This window comes from Emys orbicularis, chromosome 6, assembly GCF_028017835.1.
Source record: "Emys orbicularis isolate rEmyOrb1 chromosome 6, rEmyOrb1.hap1, whole genome shotgun sequence".
Lineage (NCBI taxonomy): Eukaryota > Metazoa > Chordata > Testudines > Emydidae > Emys > Emys orbicularis.
In genome coordinates, this window is record NC_088688.1 from 99841514 (window position 1) to 99858596 (window position 17083).

A 17083-nucleotide genomic window follows, 5' to 3' on the forward strand; every position below is an offset into this window, starting at 1 on the left:
ATGACCTTAAGTTTGGAGTTACTGTACAAGTATGCACACCTTCTATTTTAAATCTGCATACATTCACTTTGGTACTCTTGTTTTGCTCTCCAATTACATTAATTTCAACACTACCAAGTGATAGCAGAAGTCAGGGCCTTACAGGTGAACTTCCCATTGAAGGAGACCTCAGTAATGTGGAGTCTGGCAATCTTACTGCAGCTTGTCTTATTTACACATTAATCCTGGAACAGAGGTAGTCATAAATAGCACACAGGCAATCCCTTCTTTCAGGGATCTTCACCCAAAGACCAGTTCCCAGGGAGCAACTCTGTCCCAAGAATTGACTCTTAATTATAGAGAGTAAGGCAGAGAGAACTCCCTGGTTGCTTGCCACAGCTCTCCTCAAACAATACTACATCAGAAAACTAACACACTTCCAAGACAAAAAACAAACTAGCCCACTAAGAGGATCTTGTAAGACTATGTATAGCAGCACCATAGTGACTCTTGCCATAACAACATTATTTGACCAATCACAACTCTCTCAAATAGTCATGAAAAAATCCTTAAATTAAAATTCATAGAGATTTTTCTTGAATAAATTCAAATGAGATAATTTGAGGAAATCACAATTTACGCATGGATATTTTTTTGACGAGAGAGACTAAAATAATCTAACAAATTCCTTGTGAATTATTTGCTTAGTTTTACTAACAAGTTCCCTTCTTTCATTCCAGTTCTGTTCTTCTATTGACATGCTCATTGACTTAATAATAACTGAAATGTATTGAAGATGTAACTGACTTATTTGATCTTGTAATATAATAATGATACTGTATCCAGCTATTGATTTCTATTCAACATGTTAGCATCCACTTCAGCTGTAATCTGCATCATAACAAAGCGTGGTCAGCCAAACCATTTCAATTGTAGGGAGGGCTCTAGTGGCATAACATCTTTCTTCACATATACTTAATTGTGTCTGCATTAGAGAGGATAACTCTTAGCAGAGACGTTGCCCCTATAGAGACAAAAGACAATGAAAAGAAGTAGTGAGAACTTTCTCACGGCCCCTATAAACAAAACACTAAACCAGATGGGAACACTGCCCATTTAATTACAGTAACATTTGTACAATTTTTCCAAAGGCAGATGTGTAAGGTTTTGGAAGGTTTTTTTTCTTTCTGTCTTTTCCTCTTTAAATTAAATTCAACTAATAGAGTCAAAAAATTCCCACTTTGTCTTTTGTCTCATTTATATTGCAAGCTTTTCTGTGCAGGAACTTTGTCTTCCAGCATGTCTGTAAAGTGCTAGACACCTGTAATAAATAATGACATGGGATGAAAGAGTACCTAGATTATGGGAGATGAGCCTTCTGTGTGGCCAGGGTTTTAATGATACCTAGACTCAGATGAATTGAGAAGATCCAGTAAAATGATGGTGAAGTTCAGAGAAAGGTGGCAGTCTAGGCAGGATTCAGGTGGCAAGATGGAACAGCTCATTCTCCCTGCTTTCTCAGAGCCATTTTGTGGGGGGCACTCACAGCGTGAACAACACTCTCTAGTATCTTTTGCTACACTGGCTAACTTTATTTTTTTTTTAAAAAGCCATAGCTTTCAAAGATCCTTGTGCTCCTGTTGTGCAGAAACCAGGAGAGTCTTGCTCCCACAGTTGTACTAGGTGCCCCTCAAGGGAAGACATGTAATGACCATGAGATTATTGCCCCATCCTCCTTCTGCACTAGCCAGTAGAAATAGATGATGACAAGAAGTGGGGGAAGCAGATGGCCATCTAGTCCACTATTGTCTCTGATAGTGGTAAGCAGCAGGTGCTTCAGAGGATGTTGTAAGAAATGCCACTGGAGATTAGATGATTACAGAATAACTAGTCCATAGAGGAAGCTTACTAGAGCTGCTTGAACATTTTCAAGGTTCAATTTTTTTTAGATTAATGAATCCCACATAATTTCACCAAAATTCCCATTTCCTAACCAGCTCTATTGCTAACCCATGTCATTTAGCAGCTGAGATATGCCTTGAACCATGAGGGTTTATGTCCACTCTCTCTTGCTCCACATCTGATGTACATGGATGTTCTTATACATGTAAATATCTAATTCTTTTTTTAAAACATGTCAACTTCTTGGTCTCAACAACATCTGGAGGCAGTCGGTTTCCAGGTTAATTATGTTGTGTAAATAAAATATATAAATTAGTTTTAAATGTGCTGCCTTTCCATTGTATTGAATATCTCCAGAAGTGAACTTCCAGATCTTTGCAGATTGAACAGAGAATTGCATACTGATGACAACCTTATATTATAAAGTTATACAGAGTGGCCTAATACATTGTCAGAAACTACAGTCTGGAACAACATCTTTACAAAACTGTATCTGTAACAACTCTCCTTTTGGAAAGTCACTTTATTTGGGAAAGCTAAATCTCTATAATGTACTAGATATTTTTTTTTCTGTAATTCTCATCTTTTTTGCAAAAGACAAGCATCTAAGTCACAACACTTGTGATTGAGGGTGCAACCTCTCTGTGGCACTTCTTTGAGCATTTAAATGCTCAGAGACATTTCAGAAATTGAGAGGTTTTAAATCATACTGAACCATCTCTGGCTTCTGTTCGATAAAATGATATTCAGATTTAATTAGAAGCTTTTTTTTTTGAGAGGCTCTGTTTCTGTTTTATAATGTTAGCCTTTCTTTTCCTTGCCACTGACATCCTGGTTGCTGAATTCCTTGTTATCCTTACATTTGCACAGAAAGAAATGGTTTGTTAATTGGTTCATTAAAAATGGATGGTGCACTTTAAAATTTAATATTTAAACAAAACATGTAATGTTTACTAATGTCTACTGTGCTTTTTAAGTCACTATACAAAACAGCGTGCCAGGCTGTTTCTGGGCAGTGATATTATGAGCGTTGGGTGGTGTTTTAATATTTGGTGTAAATATATTATTCAAATGTCATATATGCTTTTACAATGTCAGTGCAGTATTATGCATCACTCCACGTTTTTGGGCCTTAACAATGTTAGTCTACTGATATTACAGCATAATAATGGAATCTGATTTTGAATCCTTTCTATCTCTCTTCACTACCTCTGGAGTCGCACCAGTGATGTCAGTATTCAACAGTGTCTGCCATTCGTAGCAGACTCAAATAAGCATTTTATTTAAAATTAAAGCATTTTCAATTTCAGAGTTAATTCCTAGTGCTACATGCTTCCCACTCAGGGCTTCATCCTGTAAGGTGCTGAGTACTCTCGCCCTGATCCACCAAATCACTTAAACAAGTGTTTTAAGTTTTGGGTTCCCTACTTTTCAAATAAGGTGGCGGGTTGCTGGGGGGGCTTGGTGTTACTATGCCTCAGCCATTCCTATCTGCTTGCTCTAGGAAGTGTTCTTCCACCTGATGGGCCCCATGCTATGGCCTGGTATGCGGGTGATCAGTCTAGATGATCTTAATGGTCCCTTTTGGCCTTGAAATCTATGAATCATCTCCATCACTGGCAACTGTCTGTCAGACAAGGAGGACCTTACTTCCCCCAACCCAGTTGTGATGGTAAGGAACACTTCTCCCCTGATGTTATCCCCCATATCTCTGTATAGGACAGAGCACTTTGCAAAATAGGCAAATATTCCTTTTAATTTCACTAGGAAGACTGATGCAAGGCTGTTAAAGCTCTTTCAACTCAACCAAACAAAATAAAACAGTGTCCCAAATCAGGAGTTCTTGGTTAGTGAGATTTCTGTCCAGGTCCCACAGCAAAAAGGTAACTGCCCCAAAGCTATCGCCCCAAAGCCGCAACTGCAAACACATTTGCTTTTTAAGACTCAAAAGAATTTGTATTCTTTTACACATTAACTAAGTCTGGATATGCCTGAGCTTGTTTCCCTTCTTTCTGAGAATGAATATGAACAGAAAATGTGTGTATTTTGCTGATTCAGATTAATTTGCACTTCACAATTATACAAACAAAACCTAATTTATTATCAAAATCTAAGGTTTTTAATGTAGTTAGAATATCAATTCCAGGGGAAGAAGTTTTTGTTCTTATCTCTCCCTTTTAGAAGCCATACTCAAGAGTTCTTCTCACTCACTCACTCACTCATGCCCGTCACCCCAATTGGGGTATGGGCCGCCAACCACAGATCTCCAGAGTCCTTTATCCTGGGCCATTTGCTCTAGCTGGTTCCAGGTATAGCCCATTTTTATGCTATCAGCCTGAAGGTCGCGTCGCCAGGTGTTTCTTGGACGGACTCTTTTCCGCTTGCCTTGGGGGTTCCACCGCAATGCCTGTCTAGTGATGTTGGTTGGCTGCTTGCGTAGTGTGTGTCCTATCCAATCCCACCTTCTCCTTCTAATTTCTTCCTCTGCTGGAAGTTGACGGGTCCTCTCCAAGAGATAGATGTTGCTGATGGTGTCTGGCCAGCGGATCTGGAGAATCCTTCTAAGGCAACTATTTATGAAGGTCTGGATCTTCCTGGTGGTTGTTTTAGTTATCCTCCAGGTTTCAGCTCCATACAATAAGACTGATTTCACGTTGGAGTTGAACAGTCTAATCTTTGTTGCCAAAGACAGCTCTCTAGAGCTCCAGATGTTCTTGAGCTGTAAGAAAGCTGCTCTTGCCTTACCGATCCTTGCTTTGATGTCTGCGTCTGTGCCACCCTGTTGGTCGATGATGCTGCCTAGGTAGGTGAAGGACTGCACTTCTTCCAGAGGGCTTCCATTCAGTGTGACTGGGTCATTACTGATGGAGTTAATCTTGAGGATCTTGGTCTTGTCCTTGTGGATGTTGAGGCCAACCTGTGATGACGTGGCTGCCACTACGTTGGTCTTCTCTTGCATCTGCTGTTTGCTATGCGAAAGGAGTGCAAGGTCATCGGCAAAGTCCAGGTCATCAAGCTGGGTCCACAACGTCCACTGGATTCCATTCCTATGCTCATAAGTGGATGTCTTCATAATCCAATCAATGACAAGGAGAAAGAAAAATGGTGACAACAAGCATCCTTGTCTGACTCCGGTTCGCACCTGGAAGCTGTTTGTAAGCTGCCCTCCATGGATCACTCTACAGTGTGTGCCGTCATATAAGTTCTTAATCAGGTTGACCACCTTTGCTGGGATGCCATAGAGCCGAAGGAGCTTCCAGAGAGTCTCTCGATCCACGCTATCGAATGCTTTCTCATAGTCAACAAAATTGATGTACAACGAGGAGTTCCGCTCCACTCCAAGTCAGGATAAAGGAGGAGGGTTGGGCGTGGGGCTAGCAACTCCACCCCGTAAAAAAATCAACTTGCTACAGAAACGCCAACAATAGAGATAACAGAGACTTTTAGCCTGGAAAAAGAAGGGTCTTCAACTCGAAGACGCATGGCGCTGGGTGTTGAAAGTCGTGAGGAAGCCACTAAGCCGATTACCCTTCTTGCAACCAGGAGGATTACCATCGGTACATGGAACGTGAGGACCATGTATGAGTCAAGAAAGACGTCGCAGGTCGCAGCAGAGATGAGGAGCAACAACCTGACCCTACTAGGCATTAGCGAGGCAAGATGGACGCAAGCTGGACAGAGACGACTGTTGACAGGAGAGCTGTTGCTGTATTCCGGACATGAAGAGAGCGACGCACCCCACACACAGGGAGTAGGCTTCATGTTGTCCAAGCAGGCAGAGAGAGCACTGATTGGTTGGGAGGCACATGGTTCCAGGATCATCACAGCATCCTTCAGAACTAAAATGAAGAGGATTAAGATGAACGTTGTACAGTGCTATGCTCCAGCCAATGACAGTGAAGAGGGGGACAAAGACTATTTTTACAACAGACTTCAGAAAATATTAGAGATTCTCCCAGACAAAGACATTACCATCCTTATGGGAGATTTTAATGCCAAAATTGGACCTGACAACACAGGATATGAACAAGCCATGGGGACCCACGCTCTGGGAGAGATGAGTGAGAATGGAGAGAGATTTGTGGATCTGTGTGCACTTAACAACCTGGTCATAGGAGGTAGCATCTTTCCTCACAAGCGGATCCACAAGAGTACCTGGGTATCGCCAGCAGGCACGATAGAAAACCAAATCGATCATGTCTGTATTAGCAAGAAGTTCAGAAGATCTTTGCAGGACGTTAGAGTTAGAAGAGGAGCAGACGTAGCGTCCGACCATCATTTAGTGGTGCCCAGATTGAAGCTGAAGCTGAAGAAGAACTGGATAGACGCGTTAGATAGAAAAGCGAAGTACAACATCAGCCTTTTGAAGGATCATAAGATCAAGGAAGATTTTGGACTGACGCTGAAGAATAAGTTTTCAGTACTACAGGATCGGTCTGAGGAAGAGGAAGACAGTGTATCCAACAGATGGCAGAAAGTGAGAGAGACACTTAGGTCAGCATGTCAGGAAGTGCTTGGAATTAAGAAATACCAGCAGAAAGAGTGGATCACAGCAGAGACCTTGACTAAGATAGAAGATAGAAAGAAGAAGAAGGCAGTAGTTAATAACAGCAGGACTAGAGCAGCAAAGGCTAAAGCGCAAAAAGAGTATGCTGAAGCCCATAGAGTAGTGAAGAAGAATATTAGGAAGGATAAGAGAGATTATGTGGATGGACTGGCAGCAGAAGCGGAGCAGGCAGCATACAATGGTAATATGAAACAGCTGTATGACATCACCAAGCGACTGTCTGGAAAGTTCAGCAAGCCAGAGCGTCCCGTCAAAGACAAGCAGGGAAAGTCTATAACAGAAATAGAACAACAGATGAACAGATGGGCGGAGCACTTTGAGGAACTCCTGAATAGAACAGCACCATTAAATCCACCAGACATTGACCCAGCCAGCGAAGACCTTCCAATCAATTGTGACAGACCAACCAGAGATGAGATCAGAAAAGTCATCACTATGATGAAGAATAGGAAGGCGGCTGGACCTGACGATATTCCAGCAGAGGCCCTGAAAGTAGATCTGGATGTTTCAGTGGAAATGCTGTACCCCCTCTTTGAGAAGATATGGGAAGAAGAAGTGATTCCGGCGGACTGGAAAGAGGGATATCTTATTAAAATCCCCAAGAAAGGAGACCTCAGCAATTGTGCCAACTGCAGAGGAATCACACTTCTGTCGGTGCCAGGGAAGGTCTTCAACCGAGTCCTCTTAGAGAGAATGAAGGATGCCGTCGATCCACAGCTACGAGATGAGCAAGCAGGTTTCCGGCAAAATAGATCATGCGCGGACCAGATAGCAACGCTCCGCATCATAGTCGAGCAGTCTATGGAGTGGAAGAGTTCTTCTACCGGTGGGAATATTAGCTGGAAGAAGAGACAAATTTACTTGCCCCTCTGTTTACAAGAAACTGATCAAAGATTTCCTCTCATTCACACTGGTTTTACACTAGTTCAACTTGCTAGGGTTGCTAGGTGTCCAGTTTTTGACCGGAATGCCCTGTTGAAAAGGGACCCTGGCAGCTTCAGTTAGCACCACTGACCGAGCCATTAAAAGTCTGGTGGGCGGTACAGTGGGGCTAAGGCAGGATCCCTGCCTGCCATGGCTCCGCACAGCTCCCGGAAGCAGCAGCATGTCCCCCCTCCGGTTCCTACGTGTAGGGGCAGCCAGGGGGCTCCACACGCTGCACCCGCCCCAAGCACCAGCTCTGTAGCACCCCTTGATGGGAACCACAGTCAATGGGAGCTGCAGGGGCGGTGCCTCTGGATGAGGCAGCACACAGAGACACCTGGCCATGCCTCTACATAGGAGCCGGAGGGGGGACATCCGCTGCTTCCAGGAGCTGCCTGAGTTAAGCGCTACCCGGAGCCTGCACCCCTGACCCCCTCCCATGCCCCAACCCCCTGCCCCAGTTCTGATCCCCTCCCACCCTCTGAACCCCTTGGTCCTAGCCCAGAGCACCCTCCTACACCCCAAACCGCTCATCCCCATCCCAGAGTCTGCACCCCAGCTGGAGCCCTCACACCCCCTGCACCCTAACCCTCCTGCCCCATCCCAGAGCCCGCTCCCACACTACAAACCCCTCAGCCCAGAGCCCCCTCCTGCACTCCAAATCCCTTATCCCCAGCCCCACACCACAGCCCTCACCCCCCTGCCCCAGCCCAGAGCCCCCTCCCACACTCTGAACTCCTCATTTCTGGCCCTACCCTGGAACCCGCAACCCCAGCCCAGAGCCCATACCCCCTCCCACACTCCAACCCCCTTCCTCAGCCTGGAGCCCCTCCCGTACTCTGAACCCCTCGGCTCTACCCACCAGCCCAGAGCCCCACCCCCATCCTGAACACCTCATTTCTGGCCCCTCCCATAGCCCGCACCCCCAGTCAGAACCCTCACCCCATCTTGCACCCCAATCCTCTTCCCCAGCCTGGTGAAAATGAGCAAGCGAGTGACTGAGGGTGGGGAGAGTAAGCGACAGGAGAGGAGATAGAGTGAGCAGGGGTGGGGGCTTGGAGAAGGGGCAGGGCAGGGGTGGGACCTCGGAGGAGGGGTGGGGCTGAGACAGGGCAAAGGAGTTTGGTTTTATGCGAGTGGAAAGTTGCCAACCCTATCAACTTCACAGGTGTAAATTGAGTTAATGCCTGCTATATACCAATGTAAGTGTGCAGAAAGTGGGCCATAAACATTTTAGGCCCAATCCTCTTCCCAATAATTTTCAGCAAAAACTCCTTTAATTGCAATAAAAGGAGGAGGGTCCTGAAATGCAGAAAGGGACCCACTCTTGGGCAAAAGGGAGCTAGTCTCATCTTTTAAAGATGGAATGCCCTCTAGTGTCTGGTCAAAGAGCAGCATGAATGTCTTTCACAGAAACAGCAGCTCAATCTCCCTCCCAAGCAGAAGAGATCAATAAATCATAAGGCCCCCTGAAACTGCAGAATTTCAAAGCTTCTAATTGTTGTAAGGGAACATTATATTAGAGGAGGGCAGTAGAGAATTCTATGGCACAGTTTAGTTCTGAGGCACTTTTGTTGCAGTACCACTGTATAACTCTTTATATTTCTACACCTGCAGAATCCACTCTGGGCTGCAGATTTCTAGGAGCACTGGACTTTCCAAATCATCACAGCTCTCAGCTCACATCCTATGGAGTTTATTTTCCATTGCAGTAGACTTGGATGAACAATCCACACCTGGGGAAAATGGACAGATACCGTATATCACAGTATTATATGGTGAGAAAGAAAAACCATAGAGAGCAATCCTGGGACTATTCACCTAACTACATATAGTGCTGATTTTTTCTTTGGAGTAATAAAATAGTCATGGGCCTAAGCCACAAAGTTCACATCTAGAGTCTGATTCAAAGTCACAGGTTGAACATCTTAAAACTAGAATTTCTGGAATTTTTTTTAAGCCAGCATTTGGCATCAGCATTACAGGTGATGTTGCCAGATTAATTGTTTAGGGCCTGATTGTTTCCTCCATTTCCATGAGTAGAAGGGACAAAGATCCGGCACATCTGGCAAGGCTGGACAGGATGACAGAAGTGGTGGAGTGCCAGTTCTGAAACATCACCCTCTGCCCCACCTTGCTGAGACCCTGCAAAAAGGTCCTTTGCTGGAATGCTCAGGGCTTGAGACTCAAGGTTTTCAGAACTTTGTAGCAGCCACTGCCTGTGACATCCCCACACACTTATTTGTGGCAAGTATCATTGCCTAACGTATTGGTGCTAGAAGCAACATTAACTTAAGCCCATTGCCTGCACTCCCACAGAGAGAGCTTTTCTCCACAAATATGAGTGGTTGCCCAATGTTGACATCGTTCCTGAAAAAGCCAGGCTGCCAGAGAACTAAAAGAGGGGCTGACCTGGTAGGGACTAGAGCACCTCTTCCATGCAGATCCCTTGACTCCATTTGGTTGGGAGGCTGCACCCACAACTTTCTTCATGGCCAAGCTGCTTAAACTGTCAGTAGGAGGAAGAGTGAGTTGATATTTGACTACCTGAGCTGGGCGAATATGTTAAAAGTTTTGAAATTTTAAGAAACTTTTTACAAAAATGTCCTTAATTTTTTGTGGAATTTTTCTTTTACTATCTGTTAGTGTTCAAAGTTGTTCAAAAATTCAAAATTTCAGTGAAAAATAAATTATAAACAAAATAAAAATATTTTGCATTCTTCTACCAGCACTATTGATCTATTTGTGTGTGTGTGTGTGACCTAACTGGATACACGGTAACAAAAAAAACTTTTTTATATAGTTATTGCTCTGGCAAATACCCGGGAGATTTCATCTATAATTCCCTGGGCCTTAACACTCTGACTACTTGAGGATGTCTTTTATGAGTTCTGGTAATTCTTTAGACATGAATCTGACTTGAATTTATTTAGAGGCATCCCAAGAAATGTTTTCTCCGTCTCCCGGATTGGAATATTTTTGTCTTTATATTTGTACGTGTTTTACTAGATCCCGCAAGTCTTAGTCCCAAATGTTTTTACTTTGGTTTTACTGCATTAGAAGGTATAGAAGTCAGAGAGAGCTCATGGATGTAGGGATGTATACGTTGTATCGTTTGTCTGTGGTATTTTTCTTTTGAAAATCAATCTTAAAAAGTTAACTCACTCTTATAACCATAAAAAATATGTGCATTGTATTTGCAGCTAGACAGGAATGAAATAATGTGACCTCAAAGAGAACAACAAACAGGAAAGGTTCATACTCAAATCTCTCTCTTTCTCTTCAGCAGCACATGGAAGGGGACAACATTTGTACCTGTGATGGGGCATGTGCTCCACACTGGCAAATAAAGAGTTGACAGGAGTCTTAGGGCCTAATTAGCCCACCAGGTTACACCTGAGTGTGTGGGGAATCAGGCCCACTTTAGTACTGGGCCCCGCTGAGTAGAAGGGTGGAGCTCCATAAAGGAGGGCCCACAGTAAAGTAGGGTGGAGAGTCTGGAGCTCTTGAGCAGCTGGGAGTGGCCCTGAGGAAGTGCCTAGGAGAAGAAGCTACATGAGAGGACAGAACTCCAGAGCAGGAATAGTGGAGGCCACAGACCTGTGGGAGATGCTGACAAGCATGGGAGAGGTAAGAGCAGTCCAGGGAAGCAGCCAGGATTGTAAGCAGCTGTACTTAGCTGCTCACAAATGAGTACTGGACTGGAACCCAGAGAAGAGAGTGAGCCTGGGTTCCTTTGGCCCTCCACCAGCAAGAGGTGAAGTACAAGCTTTGGGACTCAACGAGGCAAGGACTGATGAGTCCCAGAAGGGGGCTGAAAGCCTGGTATAAAGGCTGTTAGACTTTTTTTCCCCCCCTGTCTGGATGTGGATTAAACTTGAAAGGTGACCTGGCCAGAGGCTTGGACCACAGAGACTACAGGCTGCTGCAAACCCAAAATGGCAGACAATGAAGGGTGCTAGCATAGAAGAACCCCTGCAATGCTGTGTCCTGGTTTGAGATGGTGCCTGGTGGTAAGTCTCCCCTCTGTACCCCTACGGTACCTTTCTAGAAAGTTTACCTCAGAATCATTAGAAAGACAAGGTGGGCGAGGTAATATATTTTATTGGACCAACTTCTACTACACTGCATACCTCAGAATCATACAGTTTTGTCCCTATTTTGCTTATAGATAAACATATATCTTGGTTTAAAATAAATCAGAGAAGCAAGAATGTTTGAAATGTATTTAAAATGGAAACCAGTTAAGTACATTCAGCAGCATTTGAGAAAGAGAAATATAATCCCAGATGTTGGGACTGAATGACGGGATGGATCACACAATAATTGTCCTGTTCTGTTCATTCCCTCTGAAAGATTCTGGCATTGGCCACTGTTGGAAGACCAGATACTGAGCTAGATGAACCATTGGTCTGACCTAGTATGGCCATTCTTAATTCATTAAAGGCTCAAGGACCTCTTGCACACCAGAATAATGGGAATGTTAACTCCTTAGTTCCACAGAGTTGTCAGGCCAGTGTGGAGCTACTGTTTTAAGAACTATCAGGGCTGAGCAGAGCGGGCGCAGTGTGGCTTTGAAGACATTCTGCAGTCAGAACCAATTGTATTGCTGACAAACATGAACTTCCTGCATAGCACTCCATAGATTCTGTTCCTTTATGCTGAGAAAGATCCATGCAGACTACTGCAGATCTGAGTTTGCAGGGAGGAACAACAATGCACATGGACATAATGACTCTGTGATACAACTGCCCCCATTATTTGAACAAACTTTCACAGATTGATTGTCAGTTCTCCTGCCAACATTAAGAACATATAATATCAGCAATTAAAATGCCTTTTCCACTACCTATCCCTGATACTCCCAACAGGCTTGTTCTGATCTCTTGATTCATACATTTCCATTTTCACTTGGAGAGAGAAATAGCAAAGAATCAAATACAAAATGCTTTGGGCAGCGAAGGACTCGGGGATTGGTTCTACCAAACATCAACTTCTATCAGGCAGATTACCTAATAAACTGGATAATATATTCTTGTACCACACAGAGAGCTTGGGTACATATAAAAAAGTCAGCCCTTCCATGACCATACTGGCCTTTGTAGATTCCACAAAGGTAAATACACAAATTCACAATGGCCCAAAACCACATCAACTGTTTGGAAGTACATAATAAAGAAACTGCATATCTATTCTTCTCTGTCCTATTCAGTAAACACTCTCTGAAATCGAAGACTTTGAAATGCTTCAGAAAAGCAGGCATGTCTAAAGGACAAATGTCATGATCTGTGCAGCTCTGAATAATGGGCAACACATACTGTTTTTGTTTCCTTTTTTAAAAGGAAGCAGAATTGCAAGGTACTATACTTGACATCTGGCCAGGCATCCTCCAAAACACATTGCCACCACCTTTATATTGTTTTTGACTGGCCTTACCAGTCAGTGCTATAGCCTTACTGGGCTTTACTCATCTGATCTATTACAGCACCACGTATCTATTTTCTGGGATTTCCCAGAGAGAGAGAGACATTTTGGTCACACATGAATAAGAGTTTTGATGAAAAACCCAATCTATCGTGTTCTAGGATGCACTCTTCCAACACTACAAAAAACATTGAAACTAAAGGAAGCTGTGTGTTCCTAGCACCTCTGAAAACCATGATGAAGTTAGCTAAACTATACCTGCAAGATTGCATAGCAATTTCCTGTCTGCGTAACTATCTATGTATAAAAACTATACAGCAGTTACTTGTGGACCTAACAGCATACAACAATATTACACTAAACACTTACATATAAAAATATAGCACCAAATATTGTGTATATTAAGTAGAATCAAATACGTGCCTTTTTCCTTACAGATCACAACACTGCACTTAAAACCTATATGCATACCTTTGTATTCTATGTGTATATTTACCTGCAAATAAACACATACAGCTTCTTAAAAAGAGAAACTGCTCCCCGTATCCAGAATCAAGAGTTATTTAACATTTTTATCCTGTATTAAACTTCAGAACAAAATGGAGAAGACTGGAACAGCAGTGATTGTCAGTACACTAATGATGTTAATGAATTTCCAGGAACAAGGTTTGTCAGTTAACTTGTGCTTCCTCTGCTGGCTGCATTACGAACAGCAACTGAACCCAAAACTATTGCAATAAGGAATGGGCAACTTTTTTTAAGGGATTGTGGGTAGGGAGGTTGGTTTTTGTTTTGTTTTTGGATAATTTTGGATGATAAAATCAATAGTTATTCCAGATGGGAAGAGAGTTTGTCAGATTAGTTAAAGTTAGAATGGATTTTTTTTCTTGAACAGAATCTAAGGTACAAATGAGTGAGTATTTCTGCAGTCCTAAAAGCTAGCAGCAAATCTTACTTTGCCCAGTGTATAAGAATGCAAAGACATGTCGTTACTAATGACGAGCTAGTCACTTTTTAACCTGTGCTCATAGGAGTATAAATACTAAAGAAAATAAGTGTACTTTTATGGCAATGATATCATATCAGAAAATAATTCAGTGCTTTGATTTGCAAAGACTTCATTATGGAGTCGGGAGGTAGTAGTGCCCCCATAAATTGCTCTGATGACCACACAGAGGGTACTCTATTCAGCTCTGTACAACTCATTACCAGCAAGGTGTAGACTAACTGGATGCAATTTAGAAAAAGCAGCCAAAGTGATCAGGGGGATGGAGGAAATGACTTATGAGAAAAAACCTATATTTGGGTATTTTAATATCCTGGCTAAAGGGGGTGCTAAATGATAACCATCTACAAATATTTGAAGGGTATAAGCACCAAATACTGTAAAGAATTTTTTAGTATGGTAGAAGGGGGAACAGCCTGGAGTAGTGCAATAAAATAAAAGGAAGCTTAGGCTGAATATCAAGAAAATCTTCCGGACAATGAGATCTATACAATTTAGAACAGCCTCTAAAGGAGGTAATGGGAGTCCTGCTGCTTAAGGCATTTAAATTAGACTGGAGAAAACACTTGAAAATGTATTGTAGGAAACAATCTGCATTGGTCAGGAGGTAAACCTAATAGGTCTTTCTATTTCCAATGTGTATGATTTCCAGAGTTTGGACATAACAATGTATAGAAAATTCAAACCAGTTAACCCTATACAGGCTCAGGAGTTCATGCAGTTATTCTTTGAGTGTCTTATAGTGTGACATAGGCAACAGTATGTGTAATCAAATATCCTGTTTAGTGTCCAAGCCCATTTCAAGGTATATACCATAGTGAAATATGGCTGTCAGTCTGCTGGCTGAGGATATTGTGATGTAGAGCATGCTGTTAGATCCCAGACAAATGGATCTAACTCTGTGCTACCTTAGGCTACATCTACACTACAGGGGGGGGGTCGATTTAAGATACGCAAATTCAGCTACGCGAATAGCGTAGCTCAATTCGACGTATCAGATCCGACTTACCCTGTTGTGAGGACGGCGGCAAAATCGACTGCCGCGGCTCCCAGTCGACGGCGCTTACTCCCACCTCCGCTGGTGGAGTAAGCGCGTCGATTTGGGGATCGATTGTCGCGTCCTGACGAGACGCGATAAGTCGATCCCCAAGAGATCGATTTCTACCCGCTGATTCAGGCGGGTAGTGTAGACCAGGCCTTCGATCTAAGTTTTACCCAGAATGGTGACCTCACTTGTGAGCCTTTCTCCATGTTTGTCACTGTCAGAGCTGGCCTTTGGGGCACTCACCAAACAGATGAAGCAAGGTGGAAAGAGTGCAGGCATGAATGTACTGAGAGATCATTCATCTCCCACCCAAAAAATGTCACATATGTGCCACGGATATTAAAACATTGCCCCCACACTTTCAGTGCTTCACTGTCTTACACTTTTAACCCATCAACAGAAGATTTTCAGGCTGCCCCATCATCTTGTGCTTAAAAATCATGCTTCTAACACAGGGGTAGGCAACCTATGGCACGCGTGCCGAAGGTGGCACGTGAACTGATTTTCAGTGGCACTCATACTGCCCGGGTCCTGGCCACCGGTCCGGGGGGCTCTGCATTTTAATTTCATTTTAAATGAAGCTTCTTAAACATTTTAAAAACCTTATTTGCTTTACATACAACGATAGTTTAGTTATAGATTATAGACTTAGAGAAAGAGGCCTTCTAAAAACATTAAAATGTATTACCGGCACGTGAAACCTTAAATTAGAGTGAATAAATGAAGAGTCGACACACCACTTCTGAAAGGTTGCCGACCCCTGTTCTAACATCTCTGCCTGTCAGTAGGATAGGATTTTCTTTTGTTTTGAAATGAAACTTTAGCAATAGGCCCAAGCTGCAGAGTTGGGATCTAAATTTGGTTTTAAAGCCAAACTTCCTCAAAGTTCAAATGTGGTGGTCACAGTTGCATTAATTTCTACATTTTTTTTTAAACTCAAACCATTACATTATGGGATATTATAACTTCTTTGTGAATGGGTCACCACCACATTAAGGCAGTCCTAGCCTAGCCATCATTTTTTGATCATGGCCAGGTCATCAATCATTTGTAAAAACAATATATGCCTGGGGAAAGGTTTGCTGTATCATGTGAGCTTGAGCTAGGAGTAACAAATCCTGGATGTCTAGCTCTTCAAACAATAGTAGTTTGCACAGGTGCTCAATCCATAAAAGTATATAATGACCATGCACTGTCAGCACTCAAAAAGCAAATTTTTCCTTAAGTGTCTGCTGCGATCTCATTCTAAAGAAGCAAATTCTTCTATACATATCTAATGAAGTTCACCGGTGAAATTTTTACTATCTTATATTAATTTTTTATTTGTCTGAAGCTCTATTTTTGAATAAAATAGTGCACTACAAAAAGGCATTATAAAAAAAAAAAGCAATTAGTTAAATGGTTTTAAAAACTACCCTTGCCACTGAATAATAAAAATCCTATTATGAATATGTTAGTGTTTGGTTCTAAACTCTGTAGAAGGAATTAAGCCCCCAAGCTTTACAGTTTCATAAAGACTTTCTATATATAGGAAATTAAACTGAAATTTGTCAGTTTGTTAATGGCAGCTCTTAAAACCATAGCAGTTAATTAACTAATTAACAACTTAATTAACTCAGCACTTAATTTACTTACTTGAGTTCACTTAAATTCCCTAGATGAGATTTAATGAACTTTCAGTGTAATTTCTGACTAGCCATGTAAATTATGTGATGTACATTTCCCTTATCTAGAAGATATTTCATGAAACTAAATGATTTAAGACAGAGCACTGATCCCAATAGTAAGTTTTGACTTTGCTTTCTGCCTACAAGTCCCAAAACCTTGATACTATGGGATTTGGGGGACCTTTTGATTGGTTAATTATTTGAAAAGTACTTGATATTTTTGGAGGAAGTTGTTTATTTTTCTTGTTCTTGTGTAATACCATTCTTTGTGTGGGTCAGTCCACTGAGATTAAATCCTTCTACAGGTCAGCACTTGTAAAGTGCTCACTATGGTGAGTCATCAGCAGTGGGGATCAAATGCAAGATCTCGGAATCTAAAACCATAAGCCTAAACTGCCTGAGCTGCTTAAAAAATAAAAACACCACATTATGTGGTTATGTAAATAAAGTCCGTATCCTAATGCATACACACAAGAGCTGAATTCACATTGCACAGGAACTTTTAATTCTGGCATTTCCTTACTTTTGAGTGTGTCACTTTGCAAACTTAATGTTCTTTTAACATAGTT

At 42.4% G+C, this 17083-nt stretch overlaps 1 protein-coding gene across 1 annotated transcript; it reads left to right on the plus strand.

Annotated features, from left to right (window-relative positions):
• Nucleotides 1–5362: 5362 nt before the first annotated feature.
• LOC135879876 (uncharacterized) lies at nucleotides 5363–7453 on the plus strand. The gene has a single exon (XM_065405911.1). It carries the CDS (start codon nucleotides 5363–5365, stop codon nucleotides 7451–7453), a length of 2091 nt encoding a protein of 696 aa, XP_065261983.1.
• The last annotated feature ends 9630 nt before the right edge of the window (nucleotides 7454–17083 follow it).

What these genes read in the sequence shown, in the direction of transcription:
- LOC135879876 (XM_065405911.1), top strand. Translation starts at nt 5,363, where the DNA reads ATGGCGCTGGGTGTTGAAAGTCGTGAGGAAGCCACTAAGCCGATTACC.